Here is an 18,474-nt window from a genome sequence, read left to right on the forward strand (position 1 = left end):
TTTCCTTGTTTAAAGCTTACGCCTGGTTGGCTGGATTGTCGTTTACCTCATACTACATTTGAGCTTTGGCCTCACCTTTGTCGCTTGAATGGCAATAAAATGTGATGACGTCATTCCCAAATGAACTGAGCGAAGCTTCAACCACGCGTTGCGCATGTTTTGTGCATACGATATGTTGAAATATTTTACTTGATGAATTTTGTATTGGTCATACTACACGACCAACAATGTGATAGAACGTTAGGTGGTCCAGAGTCAAGGTGCCGCTTCGGTGCTTGTCTTAAGTCAGCGCAGATTGAGCTTGCCGCTCGAACACATGTTTTTTTCAATGTTACAGGTGGTGAACAGAGTGTTACAGGTGGTGGATGTAGTGCGGCATTGAACACATGTTTTTTCGATGCAGTTGACTTTAAGCTCAACATGAGAAATGCATCGAGTGTGAAATAGTGGTGAAATTGTTTGTTAGCTAAAAAAAGTCAATGTATAGAATTGGATGCCTAGAATTTTGCTAGTTCAATGTTGCAAATGTAGGTTTGCTTCCTCAGTATACATAGCAATGATTACTGGTAGAGAAACAGCATTACCTTATGCAGGCTCATTTATCGTGTTGAGGTCGATACGCGGTAGTTAGAAGCAGACGGTAAAGTTGGACTATGTTACCCACAGATCAGATCGAGATTTAAAAAAAAGTCCCCGGTAAGCTTTGAACTCACGACCCTGGGCTAACCAGGCCCAACGCTTTGTCTATTGAGCTCAAACGAATATAGCTGTCACGATACACTTTTGCTTCAGCGCACAACTTGCCAGTCGACATTTACGTTTACTGTGGTCGCCAAGTAAGGCCCTGTGCAGTGAAGCGATCATGTCTTGTTGCGCCAAATCATTTCTGTTTGTGAACTTCAGCGCTAAAATCTTAAAATATTTCTAAAATATAGGTTATTAACCTGGACAAGTTGAGGAACAGCAACTAATACCGTTTATTGTCTTTCCTGTAAACATTCTCACTCGTGTCAACATGTCAGCATCCACACAGTCGAGTGATGTAGTGATGAACATGGAACCCATCGAAGACGAGGGGTTGTCTGATAAACAAAACTTCGATGTTTGCTGTGGTCGAAAAATGAAAAAGAACAACATTTTATTGGCTTTGACTTTCGCAAGTAAAGATTACATTCATTCATTTATGAATACTCTCTATATGTTATACAAACTAACAGGTGTCTTTGTGGGTATGGTGCTTGGGATCGGATTGCGGCATGCAAGTTTGTCTGAAAATGCCAAAGCTTTGGTGGCTTTTCCTGGAGAAATTCTGTTGAGGTTACTTAAGATGATGGCAATACCTCTCATAATGACCAGTATTGTTTCAGGTACTTCTAGTGTATTCGCACTAGTTATACAGTATTTAAATTTATGAAAAACTGAATTTTGTATTTGCCATTCTTTTGCATCAGAATGCATGCAGCGCTTTCCTATTTTCACCTTTCAGTCGTGGATTGCCGGTAAAGTGGAGTCCTTCCTCATTTCGAGAAATACTTTGCGGTCTTTTTATCACCGGAATCGCTTCGCTCTTTGCCTTTACGCTCCACGCCCAGCAATTGTGATAGAACGTTAGGTGGTCCAGAGTCAAGGTGCCGCTTCAGTGCTTGTCTTAAGTCAGCGCAGATTGAGCTTGCCGCTTGAACACATGCTTTTCGATGTTACGTGTGGTGAACAGAGTGTTACAGTTGGTGAATGTAGTGCGGCATTGAACACATGTTTTTTCGATCCTGTTGACTTCAAACTCAACATGAGAAATGCATCGAGTGTGAAATAGTGGTGAAATTGTTTGTTAGCTAAGAAAAAATCAAATGTGTAGAATTGGATGCCTAGAATTTTGCTAGGTCAATGTTGCAAATGTAGGTTTATTTTGTCAGTATACATAGCAATGATTACTGGTAGAGAAACAGCATTACTTTATGCAGTCTCTTTCATCGTGTTGAGGTCGATACGCGGTGTTTAGAAGCAGACGGTAAAGTTGGACTATGTTACCCACAGATCAGATCGAGATCTGAAAAATCAAGTCCCCGGTAAGGTTTGAGCTCACGACCCTGGGCTAACCAGGCCCAACGCTTTGTCTATTGAGCTCAAACGAATATAGCTGTCACGATACACTTTTGCTTCAGCGCACAACTTGCCAGTCGACATTTACGTTTACTGTGGTCGCCAAGTAAGGCCCTGTGCAGTGAAGCGATCATGTCTTGTTGCGCCAAATCATTTCTGTTTGTGAACTTCAGCGCTAAAATCTTAAAATATTTCTAAAATATAGGTTATTAACCTGGACAAGTTGAGGAACAGCAACTAATACCGTTTATTGTCTTTCCTGTAAACATTCTCACTCGTGTCAACATGTCAGCATCCACACAGTCGAGTGATGTAGTGATGAACATGGAACCCATCGAAGACGAGGGGTTGTCTGATAAACAAAATTTCGATGTTTGCTGTGGTCGAAAAATGAAAAAGAACAACATTTTATTGGCTTTGACTTTCGCAAGTAATAATTACATTCATTCATTAATGAATACTCTCTATATGTTATACAAACTAACAGGTGTCCTTGTGGGTATTGTGCTTGGAATCGGATTGCGGCATGCAAGTTTGTCTGAAAATGCCAAAGCTTTGGTGGCTTTTCCTGGAGAAATTCTGTTGAGGTTACTTAAAATGATGGCAATACCTCTCATAATGACCAGTATTGTTTCAGGTACTTCTAGTATATTCGCACTAGTTATACCGTATATAAATTTATGCAAAAACGCCAGCGTTGCACATGATGCCAAATTCTGACGTCATTTAATTTTCCTCTTTGATAATATCTGGCTTTTGAACCGTTTTATTTTTTGAAGCAAGAAGATATTATGAAATTCATCTCTATTTGATCAACATGATTTTATTATTAATCGGAATTGCTCTTCTGGCACTTAGTTGCCAGAAGTGCCAGAAGAGCAATTCCGATTAATTAGCCTGGCAGCAAAAATAGCAGTATATAATTTTATTATTTGCCCTGTACTTAGATTCATTTTAATTAACACGTCTGCTATTTCCAGGGGTTGCCAATTTGTACAGAAGAAAGAGTGGTCGGGTGGGATTGCACATTATAATCTATTACATCTCTACCACCTTCTTTGCTATATGTATTGGGCTATCTTTAGCGTTGGCAATTCAGCCAGGTCGTCAGAAGCAAGCTCAACGAATGGAATCTTCAAGCAGAGATGCAAAGTCCACCTTTTCCACCTTGGACACGGTGTTAGATTTGATTCGGTAATGTTAAGACACTAGCGATGTGCCGCACGCAATTCGAATATAGGCTCTAATGCAATGTGGTCACCGCATCCCCATATAGACACCGAATCCGAATATAGACACCGAATCCTTATATAGACACCGCATCCCAATATAGACACCGAATCCCTGCACAGACACCGAATCCCTATGTAGACACTGAATTCGAATATAGACACCAAATTCCAATATAGACATCGAATCCCCATATAGACACCGAATACCTATATAGACTCCGAATCCCTATGTAGACACCGAATCCCAAAATAGACTCCGAATCCCCATATAGACACCGAATGCTTATATAGACTCCGAATCCCTATGTAGACACCGAATCCCTATATAGACACCGAATCGTAATACAGTCTGCGTATCCCAGCGTTCCTACTTTCGTTCGCTTCTTGTCGAAAACGGTGTGTAAGCGTTTTTCACTATGTGGAGGACTGGTTATATATAAATTACGTCACTTGCACGTAAATCATTAGTTTTGAAATATAGTAAAAAATTATATTTTTGCAGGAACCTATTTCCAAAAAACTTGATCGAAGCGTGGTTTCGAGCTGTAAGTAACAATAAGCGCAAAGTGCTTTGCCTTTCTGTGTTTATAAACGAATCAATTGCATAACAGTTTTTACGTTTTGACAGGATTCCACAAAAACGACCTTCGTTAAACAAACAACAAACAATTCTTTTAATTCCTCATCTAATTTCACCACAAAAGTCATCAAAACGTTGGTGACCACAAACGGATCAAATGCTTTGGGTATTTCCATGATTAATATTTACCGGTTAGTTATGTTTTTGAATTTTGTTTTCGAAGGTTTGATAACATTTTGCCTCATGTTGGGAATCGCGCTCGGGAGACGAAAGAAATCTGAAGGGGAAGTTTTGAATCGCTTCTTCAACGAACTATTCAATGTTTTCATGGATATTGTGATGAACATTATGTGGTACGATCATAAACCTTCACGGTGGTTACATTACATGCATAGTGCAGAAAAAACTACAATGTAGATTCTCCTCACGTTACCTTTAGCTGCATTCATGTAATTGAGTTTTGAATAGTTATGAAAATTGCTGTACGAAGCTTTAACAAAACAAAAACCAGTCACGCTATAAACATTCCTTTGGTAAGTATGCAATGACTTTACCAGCATCCAATGCAGGTACGCTCCGGTAGGAATTTGCAGTCTCATTGCCGGAAATTTACTCCAAGTTGGTGACATGCTTTTCACAATGAGGACCCTCGGTCTCTACATGGTGAGGACACAAACGCAACATAGCGAGTATACATATCTGTTCAAAGTCTTGTGGTTCGCAGACCACCATCATCGTCAGTCTTTTTATACAAACCATGTTGGTTTATTCCGCCATATACTGGATAGTTACCAGAAAAAATCCGCTTAAAATGTATTTGGGCTCACTGCAAGCAATTTTAACAGCAGCGGGTACTTCATCCAGGTAAGTGAATACCATCATTTGTCACTAATTAAAACTTCATACTTCATTTGAATAGTATGAAACAACGAAAGTTACAGTTGATACTTCGCAAAAGAACTAGACGCGAAATGAGCACTTTTTGCTTTGTTTGCTAACAAAAATAAAATTCAGATAATAGACTATTCTGTTGCACAAACTTATCAATCCAAGACTTATTTTACATCTTATGACTAAAAAATGTTAAATCCCGAATCTTTTATACTGCAAAACTGTTGGTTAACAGTTATTATTCTCCTGTACGCAAACGTTGTTCACAGTGCCGCAACCTTACCTGTCACCATGCATTGCGCCGAAGAAAACCTGAAGATCGACAAACGATTCACTCGTCTGGTTCTTCCCCTCGGGGCCACAATTAACATGGACGGTGGTGCGATGTTTCAAGGCATTGTAACTGTGACGGTGGCACAAATAAACGGGGTATTATTATCATTTGGCCAAATCCTCACAGTATGGTAAGAAGTTCAATAAAAACAAAGCTAGCCTTGAGATAAACAGGTGGCTGCAAAAACTGTAGCACTGGTAATTTGTTCTAGGGATTGCATTGCATATTTTAAAACTAAATTGGGGTAAAATCCTCACCGTACAGCATGCGTGAACATGCATTATGGGTGATTAGGGGCTTAGTATACGCGCTCAACGCTACCTGCAAAACTACCTGAATTAACTTTTCTAGCGATCACTTTTTCTTAGATAAGCAGGACGTTAAATACATTGTGTTTTTTAAGTATCACAGGTTCGTTGGCGTCGGTTGGTGCAGCAGCCATTCCAGGTAGTGGTATTGTAGTCGTGCTCTTCGTCCTTCAATCAGTCGGGTTACCGGTGGAAACTATTGGGTTACTCTATACAGTCGACTGGTTTTTGTGAGTATTCCCGCCTCCAAAGCATCAAAACAAGTGAACAATTTCCTCAATAGCGTTTTGTGTCTATGCTCAGGGAAAGGCTTCGTACCATTGTGAATATTCTTGGTGACATCACAGGAGTTTGCGTCATTTCCTATTTGAATAGGGAATCGTTTGACGTCAGCAAGGAGGAATTTGAAATGCTGGATCCCGAAGGAAAGCGGGAGTCTAGTGTTTGCCAAAGAAACCTTCCGGCCTAAACAAATGCTTGATAATGTTAACACAGTGAAAACTATATGTACAAAGTAGTGATTAACATACACGGATGTTGTTTCGATGATTTTTATATCTCTAACCAATGGAAAAGGTCCGAAAAAAATGGACAAATGGATTTCTGTTAGATTAACAGCAACAAATAAAATTACATTAAATTTAGAGGCCTCTTATTATTTTGCAAATATTGACGAAACCAACTATTGGTCCCATTCCAAGCCATAAAGACGTGAGCTAAAGATAGTAGTTTGCACTGTTTCGACCTATCAGGTCTCATCAGTGCAACTGGTGAGGAAGGATGGTCTTGCAGGCAGAATAGACAGAGACTATTTCACATTGTAGTTAACGTCGATCCGTTACAGGTAACGAACTATAGGTACTATCGAGAACGAACCTCAGTAGAACGTTGTATTGCCGTGTTAAAAGTTTAAAAAGAGCTTTGATGCATTGCCGATCGCGATTTCTGCGAATCAAAACTCACTAATGTCGATTATACGTCGTGGGAGATACAGAGAATCAAAACAATCCTTTCACGTTTGTAAGAGTCGTTAAGCAAACTGTGATATTATGTATCAACGTATTAATCAACAAATACCTCGAAGTCATTTTTTCTTTGCGGTGATAGTTTTGAGATAATTTTGGGGTCTACCGACGCACCGAGACAGGAAAGTATGAAGTGATAATTGGTTAGGATACTTAAGCTGTTGCTGCCAAGCAGATTTTATTCCAAGTATGAACTAATGAGAATGTTTTGAACAACGAATATACATTGCGTTTTAAATTATAAGTGCCGCACTTGAATCCAGTACTAATCAAATAATTTAATTAATTTTATTCGCCTGAACAGGGGCAAACTAAAACCCTTTGATAAGCATCACTGGTTCGGTGGCCGCAATGGGGGCAGCGGCCATTCCAGGTTCTGCACTTGTACTTGTAACGCAGTCTATCGAGCTCTCTATAGAAACCATGGACCTTTTTTATACAGTGGACTGGATAATGTCAGCTGTTGGTTTCATACTAACCTTGTTTGTTTGAGATTCACTTTTCTGTTTGCATTGTGACAGAATGCGAGGCATCGTAAACATCGTGGGTGACGCCTTTGGGGTTTGTGTTATCGCTGATTAGAATCGTGAAATTGGTGACGTAAGCAAAGTGAAACAGCTACGTGTTTGATTCGAGTGTTTAAGAAGCATTGGTGTAGTTCGGTTATAACGTACTTTTTAGTCAGACAGGTGAAATTGTACTTTTGTATATACTAGTTACCGTCAAAACATGGCTGTTTAGTCTTTTCCTACAGACATGTATGTTAAATGTGGACCCTTTCTCCGTGCGTTGTTTTTCTGTAGTTGGAAAAGTTTGTATTTACAGCAATACATCGTATACATATAATAGGACATACGGTAGTGTTGAAACGCAATGAGTAATCTTTGGTTCATATACAAATGTGGAAGAGCTAATTGTCATAAATAACAAGCAAAATTACTAGGGTTAGGTATGCAAATGTAGTTAAAATTGTATTTTATCGCTTTTAATTGTTTAACCAACATTCATTCATAAACGCACGTCACTTTTTAATTCGCCTAGTCACGATACTCGTGCGTTATTAATCTGATAAGCCCGCTCTGGCACTTGAGAGAAAATAACCTTGGTCAGCTTCGCAACACAGGAATTTTCCGCTGACCTAAGCCTTATGACTATTTGTTATTTCATTTTTACCCGGTCAACACGCCTGAAATTAAGTCTATATAATTGACCGCTTGGGCTATAAAGTTTTCGACATAACTTTGGAATTTTGTAATGCCTCGTTACGCATCATTGGAGTTACTCGAACAGCCTCATTGAAATTACATCTTTTATTGTGAGTATTCGAATGCTTTACTAATTTTAATACAACCCAGTAATTACTAATTGCACAGTGTTGGAGTCTTTATGGAGTCATAGTTAGGTTTTGTGTTATCACTGAGTAAACATAACACAAATCCTACACAAGCCACATCAACTTGCACGCTTGGTACTAAGCAAAGTACAAGGCCTCTTTGCAAAGAAAACGACCTTGAATTAGAATTTTTAGAAACAAAGCAAAACTTATAAGTGACAAAGAGGTTTTTCTGGTGGTTGCCAGGTTCAATTTGCTCTTACATATTAGTTTGCAAGGAATCGTGTATGCTGAGGGGATGTTTATAGTTTAGTGAAATAGCGCCCGCGTCGTATACATTTTTATCAATTGACTGGACGCTTCACGCTTCACTGTTCGGGTTAGATCGTTATATTTATGGATATTTGTTAGGTTTTTTACCACTTGTTAAACAACACCAACGAAATCTACATTTTCGAAGTCGTTTTTTCTCACCATACATGATGTGAGCAAGACTCATTACGTTTTAATGAAAACATATTTAATCGGAAACAGAATTACAACGAATAGCGAAAACCAGAATTAGTGAAGAGAACAGATAAGACAAGTCCACGTAAGTGATAAAGGGGAACGATAATAGGACGAGGAAACAAAAATGCGAAAATAATTTCCGCACCGTACGTTGTCTGAACACAAAACATAAACATCAACAAATGTATGGGGCGTTATGCTAGATTGTGTGGTTAGCTATACCCGTTGCAAATATAGGTCAACATCCTTCTCTGTTGTTTTCGTTTTACATCAGAGAAAGTTATCGTTTTTGAAGTAAATGGTTAAACTGAAATATGTCGGCCTACGTGCGTATTGTAGTAATGTTTAATTGTTTTTTGAATCACCTGATTATCCTTGTTTTGGTGAGTGACTCTTGCGACTTCTGTGTGGATACCTGGACTCGTTGGTTTGCACTGCTGTGTGTGTGTTGAATAACAACAAAGCTTCGCATTTTGGCTAGTTTCCAGCTTTTGTGCACAATTTTCAACTTATCTTTATTCGGTCGTCATACCTTCGTACCATTGAAAACGAATTTATTCGTTTTGTTTTATTTCTTTATTTTGTTGCCTTCTTTATTTTTACTTTACCTCTATGCACTTTAATTCACTTGGTTATGTTCCTGCACATTTAATATGTATCGTATTTGTTTCACCTTTTCACAGTTTAAATTGGTATGCTTGAGCAGCAGACGTGTGGTACGCTGATTGGTTAAGGTTCTGACGGGCGAAGTAATTAGTGGCAAGCCAGACAGTTCTCTGATGGTGGCGCACGGCGAGGAACGTTTTTTTGTGAGGCGCCGTTGCGTGATGGACCGGGTTTGTAGCGCTGAGGTCTGATAGAGACTGGGTGTTGGGCTCTAGATCAGTGTTTCTTAACCGGTGGTATACTCGTACCACTAGTGGTACGTGACGGCATTCCAGGTGGTACGCGAGCACCTTTCCGTAATTTGCGGATAAAGCTCGAATTTAACAAATCGTAAGTGATCTCAAAATGTTTGAGGTTACTTTGCCACACTCAACTAGGTGATACGCGTCGAAATTGTTTTACCTCCAAGTGGTACGAAACCACATAAAGGTTGGGAATCACTGCTCTAGATAAAGTGAAGTACTATTGTATGTAAGCGGTAAAACAGACGGATTAATCGTTTTTAGCCCTATATACGTATTTCCGCCAAGTCTTATCAAAACAAAAGTAGCCATCAATATGGTTGCGCGACTCCAGGTCTTTGCGGTAGGTCGTCAATGTAGGGTAGCCTGGGCGTTTACCAAGTTGCATTATTTTCGGTTACACTGTTCAATGTTTTCTTTAGAGTTCTAAGTATGTCAGAGTCTGCACAAGTTAGTGACGTTGTGTTGCATATTGAATCAATCAAAAGTCAGAAAATACCTCCAAAAGAAAAATGCTTTGCTTTCTGCGGTCGCAACGTGGAGAAGAACAAACTATTGGTCGCTTTAACTTTAATAAGTATTCATTACATTTGTCTAATGAATGTTACTTATACAATCACTAACTTCGGAAAATGTCATGTAATCTCAGGCGTTTTTGTTGGGATTGTGCTTGGAATCGGATTGCGATATGCGAGTTTGTCTGAAAATGCCAAAACTTTGGTGGCTTTTCCTGGAGAAATTCTGTTGAGGTTACTTAAGATGATGTCCCTGCCTCTAATAACGACCAGTATTGTTACAGGTATGCCTGGTAACATTTAAGTGTTTTTTAAGTGGTTACAAAGACAAACATGTTGCCATCAAATGTTGTCCTACATAGGCTACTTAAAGTCATGCTTCGTGGTGACTTCTGTATTCTAATCGTTATTCTATATTCCAAGTTTCGCGGTTTACATGTATAATTACAGGGGTTGCCGATTTGTACAGAAGAAAGAGTGGTCGGGTGGGATTGCACATTATAATCTATTACATCTCTACCACCTTCTTTGCTGTATGTATTGGGCTGGCTTTGGCGTTGGCAATTCAGCCAGGGCTTCAGAACCGTACTCTGGATGAAGTCACTGCTAACGAAACAACTAAAGGAAAAGGTCCAACTCTTTCGGCCATGGATACTGTCCTAGATTTATTGCGGTAAATTAGGAACACTAAATTTTAAAGTATTTTTTTACTCTGAAAGCAGTTGCAAATTTTCACATTCTAAGCACATCATCTTATGTTACAATTTTTGTCATAAACATTTTTGCAAAAGTCACCAACAGCATGAATATAAAAATTGATATCTCTTATGCTTATTACACTTGTGATTGCAGAAACATGTTTCCAGAAAACTTGATTAAGGCCTGGTTTCAATTGGTAAGTGTGTTAAATTGTCTTTAAACCACATTCGAAATTATTTTAATTTTACGAGGTTGTCAGTCTGAAAAAAAAAAGAAAATAATCCTTACAAAATAAGTTATCTAAAATTTTAAATTGTTCCTTTCAGGACCAAACAAAGATATTTTCAAAACAAATTTCCGAAAACTCCTCATCTAATACAACCACAGAAACTGTTAAATCGTTGGGCACTACTAAAGGATCCAATGCTTTAGGTGAGTCAAATTACTGGAACAAAAACTAGAGGCAAATGGCTAAAAGATACGCATAAGATAATGTACGTGTATTCAAAAATAGTATTAAAATATATGATAGCCTGGCCCTGAATTGATGCTAGAGAGACGAGGGTAATTGTTTTAGTAGTCAGTACATTGTTTAGCAATCTAGCTGGCAATTAATAGTTATATACACTGAAATATCTTAACATCTGCATTTTTTTTATGTATTTACTACGAAGGTTTGGTAATGTTTTCTCTTATGGTGGGAATCGCCATTGGCAAGAATTACGAAAATTTGTATCGTTTTTTCAACGAACTTTTCCATGTTTTTATGGACGTCTTGATGCACATTACCTGGTAAATGAAGCTAATTTAATGAACGGATACAGAATATAGGACTACGAATAATAATTGTAAACTCCTAGGTGTGCTCCAGTTGGAATATGTAGTTTAATAGCTGGCAATCTGGTTAAAGTCAACAGCTTCCTTGTATCAGTAAAGACCCTCGGCCTATACTTGGTGAGAAGTTTTAATGCTGTATTGGGATTTTCTACATAAATCATGCGTTACAAACTTAATCAAAAGAAAACGCAGTAATGTTTCAATGGCATGATTGGCTGGCTCACCCTGGCTGGATCGAGATTGTTTGGTTAACAGGCTTCGCAGTCCAGCTGGGTCAATTACTTTTTCTGAAAGTCCGGAGAGAGATCTGAAAAATCAAGTTCCTGGTGAGGTTTGAACTCATGACCCTGGGCTAACCTGGCCCAACGCTCTACCGATAGAGCTACCGGAAGCTCGGCGGTTTCACGGGGTATATTGTGGCCAAGGTACACTGTTATGGTACGCAAGCACACAACTTGCCAGGAAAACTTCACATATACGTAGGGGATCTCTATCACTATAATCAGACAACGTAGAAACGTTTTATGCAATGGCATGATTGACAAGATCGCCCCACTGCGCAGGTCCTTACGTGGGAATCACATCTCCGACTTGTCAGGAAAACTTAGCTGATCAAGTTATGTAGCAATACCTGGACTCCGAAGCCTGTAAACCTTGATTAAAAGACAAACTTGTTCAGTGGAAATCTAACAATATCCACAACATTTGGCAGACTACCGTCGTTGTTGGATTTTCTCTTCAAGTATTACTTGTACATTTCTCCGTGTATTGGATCATTACCCGACGAAATCCATTTCGAGTGTTACTAGGTTCTATGCAGGCCGTGTTTACAATGATTGCAGTTAGCTCAAGGTATAGGTGTCAACTAATGTCAAAAGCAATATAAAAAGGCGGAATTAAGTTTTATTTTCTGACAAAGGTAGAATTTTTTTCAAAACAAATTTCCGAAAACTCCTCCATTTAATACAACCACAGAAACTGTTAAATCAGATTCACTCGACGTAGATCAAAAACTTTTTAACTTCAAAACCTTTTTCAACGTGGAAAACCCCTGATGCTAAGACAACTATTGCACATGCCAATTAACTCAATTAAACTAAACTTTTCCCGCAAAATAATATGATTTTTAAAGCCATATCATTTCAAACCAGCATGTTCAAATTTATGACGAAGAAATCTTCATCTGTCTTCCATTACATAGTGCTGCAACCTTACCGGTCACCATGCATTGCGCCGAAGAAAACCTGAAGATAGACAAGCGCTTAACCCGTCTGGTTCTTCCCCTCGGAGCCACAATCAACATGGATGGTGCAGCCATGTTTCAAGGCATTGTGACTGTGACCGTTGCACAAATGAATGGGATTTCGTTATCCGTGGGACAAATTATCACAGTATGGTAGGAAACAATTTTATGACACAGAATTCACTATTTGGGAAGTTTATAATTGTTCGTCTTAACGTCAAGTACAAAATGAAAGCATTAGACCACTTTTACTTTATCGCAAAAAAGCAGTGTTTTTACCATGCTGACTTTTGTTTGGCGTAAACATTGTTTTTAAAAAAAGAACTAATAACTGTGTTTTAAACGTACTAAACAACGTACATAATGAGCTTCAAACCCTCTTTTTTAAGCGTCACTGGTTCGTTGGCTTCAATTGGTGCTGCGGCCATTCCTGGTTCTGGACTTGTGGTAGTTGTGTTCGTAATTCAGTCCATCGGGTTGCCAATAGAAACCATCGGACTTCTTTATACAGTGGACTGGATAATGTTAGTATATGATTGATGGGCACTGGTTTCTTGTACTCCAATCTTTCATTTTCTGACAATCACGTTCCTATTTTGCATAGAGACAGAATGCGAGGCATCGTAAACATCGTGGGTGACGTCTTCGGGGTTTGTGTTATCGCTCATTTGAATCGTGATGTTGGTGACGTCAGCGAGTACGAAGTGGAGGCGCTTGGTGTCTGTGAAGTAGATATGAGTGCGTAAGCAGAAGGAATGTCATTGTTTGGTTTAACGTATTTAGTAACAATTTACCCAGACATTTCAAATTGTTCTTCTGTGTTTTCTCGCTATAACGTAAAAACAACGCTTCTATGGATCTTCCTTACCGATACGTACACTGAACATGGGCCCAATTCTTTCCGTGCTTCCACCACCCCATTTTTAAATTTTCGCAGCTCTTGGCCACATTGTTGACAATGAATATTTGATTAAATACATGCGCAAAAGAGTCATAATAATCAATGAGAGCTGCAGACAGGGTGTAAACACGCACTGTTTCGACCTGTCAGGTCTCATCAGTGCAGCTGTTGATGTGGCACTGTGCTAGCTGGTAGACTAGCAGGCACACAGATTTCCACTTTGTGGTACCTTTCGGTCAATCGTCGATATGTTGGGTACCAAACTAGATACCAATCAACACAGACGAACCACGTGGAGCGCACTATGGCCAAAACAACTGTTTGGGATCCAATAGCGCTATCGGCTCGGCTTTTACCCAAATCATATTATATGCGCAAAAGAGCCATAATAATCAATGAGAGCTGCAGACAGGGTGTATACACGCACTGTTTCGACCTGTAAGGTCTCATCAGTGCAGCTGTTGAGGTGGCACTGTGCTAGCCTTACAGGTCGAAACAGTGCGTGTATACACCCTGTCTGCAGCTCTCATTGTTTAAATACTATTATGTTTACTACTGGCAAATCACAGCGAAGGGCTTCAGTCCTGAGCATAATGCATGGCTGTACACACAAAAGTATTTCCCAGGAAATTGACGAACATATTTCGCTAAAAATTCCAATTGAATCTTTAGTTATTGGGTCATATATAAAATCACAAAGTGGCGTTTACAAGAAATAAAGGTAATGATCGGTCAGTTGCGTTTTTTGTTGTCCATAAGTTGTTTACCCTTCTATAAAACAGGGTCCAATTCCGCAGACCTAAATTGAAAGTTTGGCAACAATCTCGGTATTGTCAAGTACAAACTTCACGCCAATTTGATCGCCAACCGACCAATTATCTTATCGAGTCATCAACTAAAAGCACACCGTTCCGCTGCTCCTCACTGTACTCTCCGTCATGTGAATCCACAAGCAGTGCAAATGAACTGTTTTTTCCTTATTTGTGTACGTGGTGAATTGCCGCGCCATAATCCGGAAAAAGTCTCGCCCAATGGCAAACGAAACTTCGGTTGCCATAGAATCTACGTTAATTTCATTGTCAGAAGGAGAGTTATTCCAAATGGGCATTGGCTGCCTCAAAAGAATTTGCGCAAAACTGCAACAGTCAAATCTACCGGATGGTATTCATATACAAAATATATGACGCGCAATGTGTACACAACTATACGAACGACGTTCATTTCCGGCATCCATGGTAAGCCTGCGAAAATGGTTTTGTTATATTTTTACCACGTCGTCGACTGGCAGATAAGTGTATAGCTGTTTTTGCTTGTTTTTGGACAGTTTTGACTCAAAGATAGTTAAAAACATGTTTTCATTTTAGCACGGTGCTGTACATCTCCATATGTTTGTTTGAATACCTCAGGTAGTAGGTCGAAACAAAAAAATCAATTTTGTACAAAATAATTGTCCTGTGCTTCTAGATTCCAGACAACTTGATTTTACTTGTTCTTGTAAAACTACCTAAGTATTCCCACCGCAATGACCATCACCGGAAATCAAGTAATGGTTAACGAAGAAATTCAGGCACTTTCAAACGTCAATACCAGAGAAAGTAGGAAACTTTCGAAACCATCCGATGGCCACGAATCGCTTATTAACTGTTGGAGGTTTGAAATCAAAAGCGAGACACTTCTCATACTTTTAACTACTGGTGGTAAGTTCATGGTTAATTTCTAATAAAAATGTTTCATTAGAACGAAATTAAATGCATGTGCATACCATCTCAAATCGTCATTCTGTCTGGCAAAGCATTTGAACCTGTATTGTTTTTGTTTTTTTGATAGCTGTTGTTCTGGGAATGATTCTCGGATTTGCAATCAGGACCAGCGATCCTTCAGCTGAAGTCATTATGGTCGTCATGTTTCCCGGAGAATTGTTGATGAGAATGCTGAAAATGCTGATCATCCCAATTATCATCACCAGCATAATTACAGGTAATATTGTAAAATGTTATTCAACACGGACAAAATTGTGAGATAAAACATGCAAGCCAAGTGATTTATGCGTTTCAAGGCCAATACGTTTATCCTTAAAATGTCAGAGGTCGTTTTGCCCGCTGAAATTAATCAAAACTCCACGCGGAAATGCGATGGCATCAGTGCCGAAAGAACTTGTGTATTTAGCTTATACCAGTGCTTTCATAGGCTTCACTGTAGCATAAAACGTGTATAATAATTCTTTCCGTTCGAAAGTCACAACATCCAACAACCTCTGTGTTCGTTGCATGTGAAGGTTCGGGAAAATTGGTGGCCATGCGGTGGCGTACTACCTGACAACGACCACTCTGGCAGTGATCTTGGGAATCGCTCTGGTTACCATCATCAAACCTGGACGAGGAGGATTTAACGAGGATGACATCGGAGAGAAGAGGGAAGAGAGGATTGTATCTACCATGGATACCTTCCTTGACTTGATCAGGTGGGGGTGCTTTGCTCATAAGTTTGAAATTCAATACAAACGATATTGATTATTCACAAAAAATTGGTTCGCAGATAAAAGTTCCAAAAAATATTAAACATGCTGTAGCAGTGTTTTTGAGTGCTCTTTTGGAAAATTTTGCGAAAAAAATCTTTTCTTTTTTCAGAAACATTTTCCCAAGCAACATTGTCGCTGCCTGCTTTCAGCTGGTGATTTATCACTTTAATTATGTTGCGTATTGCTTGTATGTGGTAGGTTAACATTGAAAATTAACTATTGATTCCTCCGATTTAAAACATGTACCGCATTCTTTTCGTTGAATTTTATCATGCATATTAAATGTTCACCCAAGTTTTGTACAGAACTACAATACACATATTTTGGCATAACTCCTCGCCTAGGTCTGAAGTATATGGCATTTTGATACGATATATTGCACACCTATCAAACCGAGCCACTTTCAAAAGGCTTTTGCTGGTAATAACTGGTTTTAGGGTTGTTTTAGCATGCCAAGCCATTCCATCCAAACACACCAAACACAATGCTTTTACTTTAAGTTTTGCTTTGAAAAAAAAAACGGAAATTTTGTTTCAAAGGTTATAATTATCTTGCTGACACTAAATGACCAAAAATATTCACAACAAACTGCAAAAAAAATTTTTCAAGAATTTGGTGAGAAAAGAACAATAATTAGCTTTGAACTTCAACTTACCAACATCAAATGTCATGGTAGATGATCAACTGCTTCGAATTTGCAGACAAAAATATATTTCTAACAAGCATCAGTTGACTTATCATCATATTCATCAAATGATATGATCAAATATTACCCACATCCTATTCCTCGTGTAAATAGCAAGTACAAATATATATATAAACTTGCTCGATATCAAAATGCAATTTAATATGGGAAACTCGTGCTCGGGAAACGAAAGAAATCTGAAGGAAAAGTTTTGAATCGCTTCTTCAACGAACTATTCAATGTTTTCATGGACGTTATGATGAACATTATGTGGTAAGTTTGGTATAATTGCTTAATACTGCTCTTCTGGCAAACTTTATTGTATTTACGTTTCTCGACGTTTCGGCTATTATGCAACAGCCATAAATATGCCTGGCAGCATCAGTAACAATTTAGTTTGGTATAATAGCTAACCAGCCCCTCCTGCAGTACATACAAAACCATAATAAGGCCACAACTAAGTTTTACCTTATGGTATACAAATTTCCAAGTAAAGTGGTAGCCAGTCGATGGAAACTCATACACATACACAACCTAGGTATGCACCGGTAGGAATTTGTAGCCTGAGAGCCGGAAATTTACTTCAAGTTGGTGACATGCTTTTCACAATGAGGACCCTTGGTCTCTACATGGTGAGAGCACAAATCCTCATAGTAAATAAACTATATTTTGAAATAGTTTCTTTTTTAGATTACTGTTATCTTCGGCCTTTTCATACAAACCATGTTGGTTTATTCCTCCATATACTGGACTGCTACCAGAAAAAATCCGCTTAGATTGTATACGTGCTCTCTTCAAGCAATCCTAACTATGATCGGGACAACCTCAAGGTGAGAATATACACAGGAATGTGTAGTTTTCCACCAACGAAATGAAAGGCCACGTTGCATTACGATAAGGAATAACCTGTTCTCCCGGCGGCAACGAAATACGTTTCTCGGAAAATTTTAACGCAATGCAGGAGATTTAAAAATAATTAAAACTCAGCAATGAATTTAGGTTTTTTATATTGAATTTCATTGGACCGGTTTCCCTGTAATGTTGCATCATTCACCATGATTTTGAGTATTATATATAATTGTAAGTTAATTTATGTGACCAGTGCCGCAACCTTACCTGTCACCATGCGTTGAGCGGAAAAAAACCTGAAAATCGACAAACGATTCACTCGTCTGGTTCTTCCGCTCGGAGCCACAATTAACATGGACGGAACAGCTCTGTTCCAAAGCGTTGTGGCAGTTACCGTAGCTCAACTTAACGGGATTTTACTATCAGTGGGCCAAATCCTTACCGTCTGGTACGAATGATTAGCGGTGTTGCATGTGCATTTATGCGGCCAATAAATTTTAACCAACTTTATCAATCTTACAACCGATTCTGTGTGTGTTCAAACATTACAGGTTCACTGGCTGCAATAGGTGCAGCAGCCACCCCTAGTACCGCTTTAGTAGTCGTGCTCTTCGTCCTTCAATCAGTCGGGTTACCGGTGGAGGCCATTGGTTTACTCTATACAGTCGACTGGTTTCTGTAAGTATTTTTCTTGGATACGATTCTCTTCATGACGATGCATTCATTACTAGAGAACGGTTTCGTGGCATTGCAAACATTCTTGGTGACGTCACTGGAGTTTGCGTCATTTCGCATCTAAATCGTGATGACAGTGACGCCAACAATTCAGCCCCGGCAGCACTGCTGGTGGACGATACGGAGAAAGAGGTTGCCTTGCTGTGAAGAAATTGTGCTGTCGTTTTTGGAAACAGTGGAACTTGACTTTGTTGTTAAGGCTTCATAATTGTGATCGAGTGTTTTGTGTTTTTTCGTATCTTCGCTTGTTTTTGAATCGCATTGTGTTGCA

At 39.0% G+C, this 18,474-nt stretch overlaps 2 protein-coding genes and 1 pseudogene across 4 annotated transcripts; all 3 read left to right on the forward strand.

The window, feature by feature from the left end:
* The first annotated feature begins 779 nt into the window (after window positions 1-779).
* On the forward strand, window positions 780-6,059 carry LOC145911026 (excitatory amino acid transporter 3-like). Of its 3 annotated transcripts, XM_082998261.1 has the most exons (13): window positions 780-1,160; window positions 1,218-1,367; window positions 2,306-2,530; window positions 2,588-2,737; window positions 3,081-3,294; window positions 3,835-3,877; window positions 3,961-4,078; window positions 4,136-4,265; window positions 4,482-4,575; window positions 4,637-4,776; window positions 5,073-5,267; window positions 5,541-5,675; window positions 5,749-6,059. In XM_082998261.1, exons 3-13 carry the CDS (start codon window positions 2,386-2,388, stop codon window positions 5,912-5,914), a joined length of 1,530 nt encoding a protein of 509 aa, XP_082854387.1. In that variant the 5' UTR covers window positions 780-1,160; window positions 1,218-1,367; window positions 2,306-2,385; the 3' UTR covers window positions 5,915-6,059. The 3 variants fall into 3 exon arrangements, with proteins under 3 accessions (XP_082854387.1, XP_082854385.1, XP_082854386.1); XM_082998259.1 differs by having other exon boundaries at window positions 3,961-4,265; XM_082998260.1 differs by lacking the exons at window positions 780-1,160; window positions 1,218-1,367 and having other exon boundaries at window positions 1,710-2,530; window positions 3,961-4,265.
* A 3,594-nt stretch (window positions 6,060-9,653) lies between these two features.
* LOC145912100 (excitatory amino acid transporter 3-like) lies at window positions 9,654-13,261 on the forward strand. The gene is made up of 11 exons (XM_082999521.1): window positions 9,654-9,798; window positions 9,871-10,020; window positions 10,187-10,409; window positions 10,589-10,631; window positions 10,762-10,867; window positions 11,110-11,227; window positions 11,296-11,389; window positions 11,985-12,124; window positions 12,474-12,668; window positions 12,905-13,039; window positions 13,120-13,261. Exons 1-11 carry the CDS (start codon window positions 9,654-9,656, stop codon window positions 13,259-13,261), a joined length of 1,491 nt encoding a protein of 496 aa, XP_082855647.1.
* A 1,677-nt stretch (window positions 13,262-14,938) lies between these two features.
* On the forward strand, window positions 14,939-18,350 carry LOC145912101 (excitatory amino acid transporter-like; annotated as a pseudogene).
* The last annotated feature ends 124 nt before the right edge of the window (window positions 18,351-18,474 follow it).

This window comes from Ascidia mentula, chromosome 8 (assembly GCF_947561715.1).
Source record: "Ascidia mentula chromosome 8, kaAscMent1.1, whole genome shotgun sequence".
NCBI lineage: Eukaryota > Metazoa > Chordata > Ascidiacea > Phlebobranchia > Ascidiidae > Ascidia > Ascidia mentula.

Coding starts and splice junctions, on each gene's coding strand:
- LOC145911026 (XM_082998259.1), top strand. CDS start 2,386: ATGTCAGCATCCACACAGTCGAGTGATGTAGTGATGAACATGGAACCC. Junction 2,531..2,587: donor ATTGGCTTTGACTTTCGCAA/GTAATAATTACA, acceptor ACAAACTAACAG/GTGTCCTTGTGGGTATTGTG. Junction 3,878..3,960: donor TCGAAGCGTGGTTTCGAGCT/GTAAGTAACAAT, acceptor ACGTTTTGACAG/GATTCCACAAAAACGACCTT.
- LOC145912100 (XM_082999521.1), top strand. CDS start 9,654: ATGTCAGAGTCTGCACAAGTTAGTGACGTTGTGTTGCATATTGAATCA. Junction 12,125..12,473: donor ATGATTGCAGTTAGCTCAAG/GTATAGGTGTCA, acceptor TCCATTACATAG/TGCTGCAACCTTACCGGTCA. Junction 12,669..12,904: donor GGACAAATTATCACAGTATG/GTAGGAAACAAT, acceptor CTCTTTTTTAAG/CGTCACTGGTTCGTTGGCTT.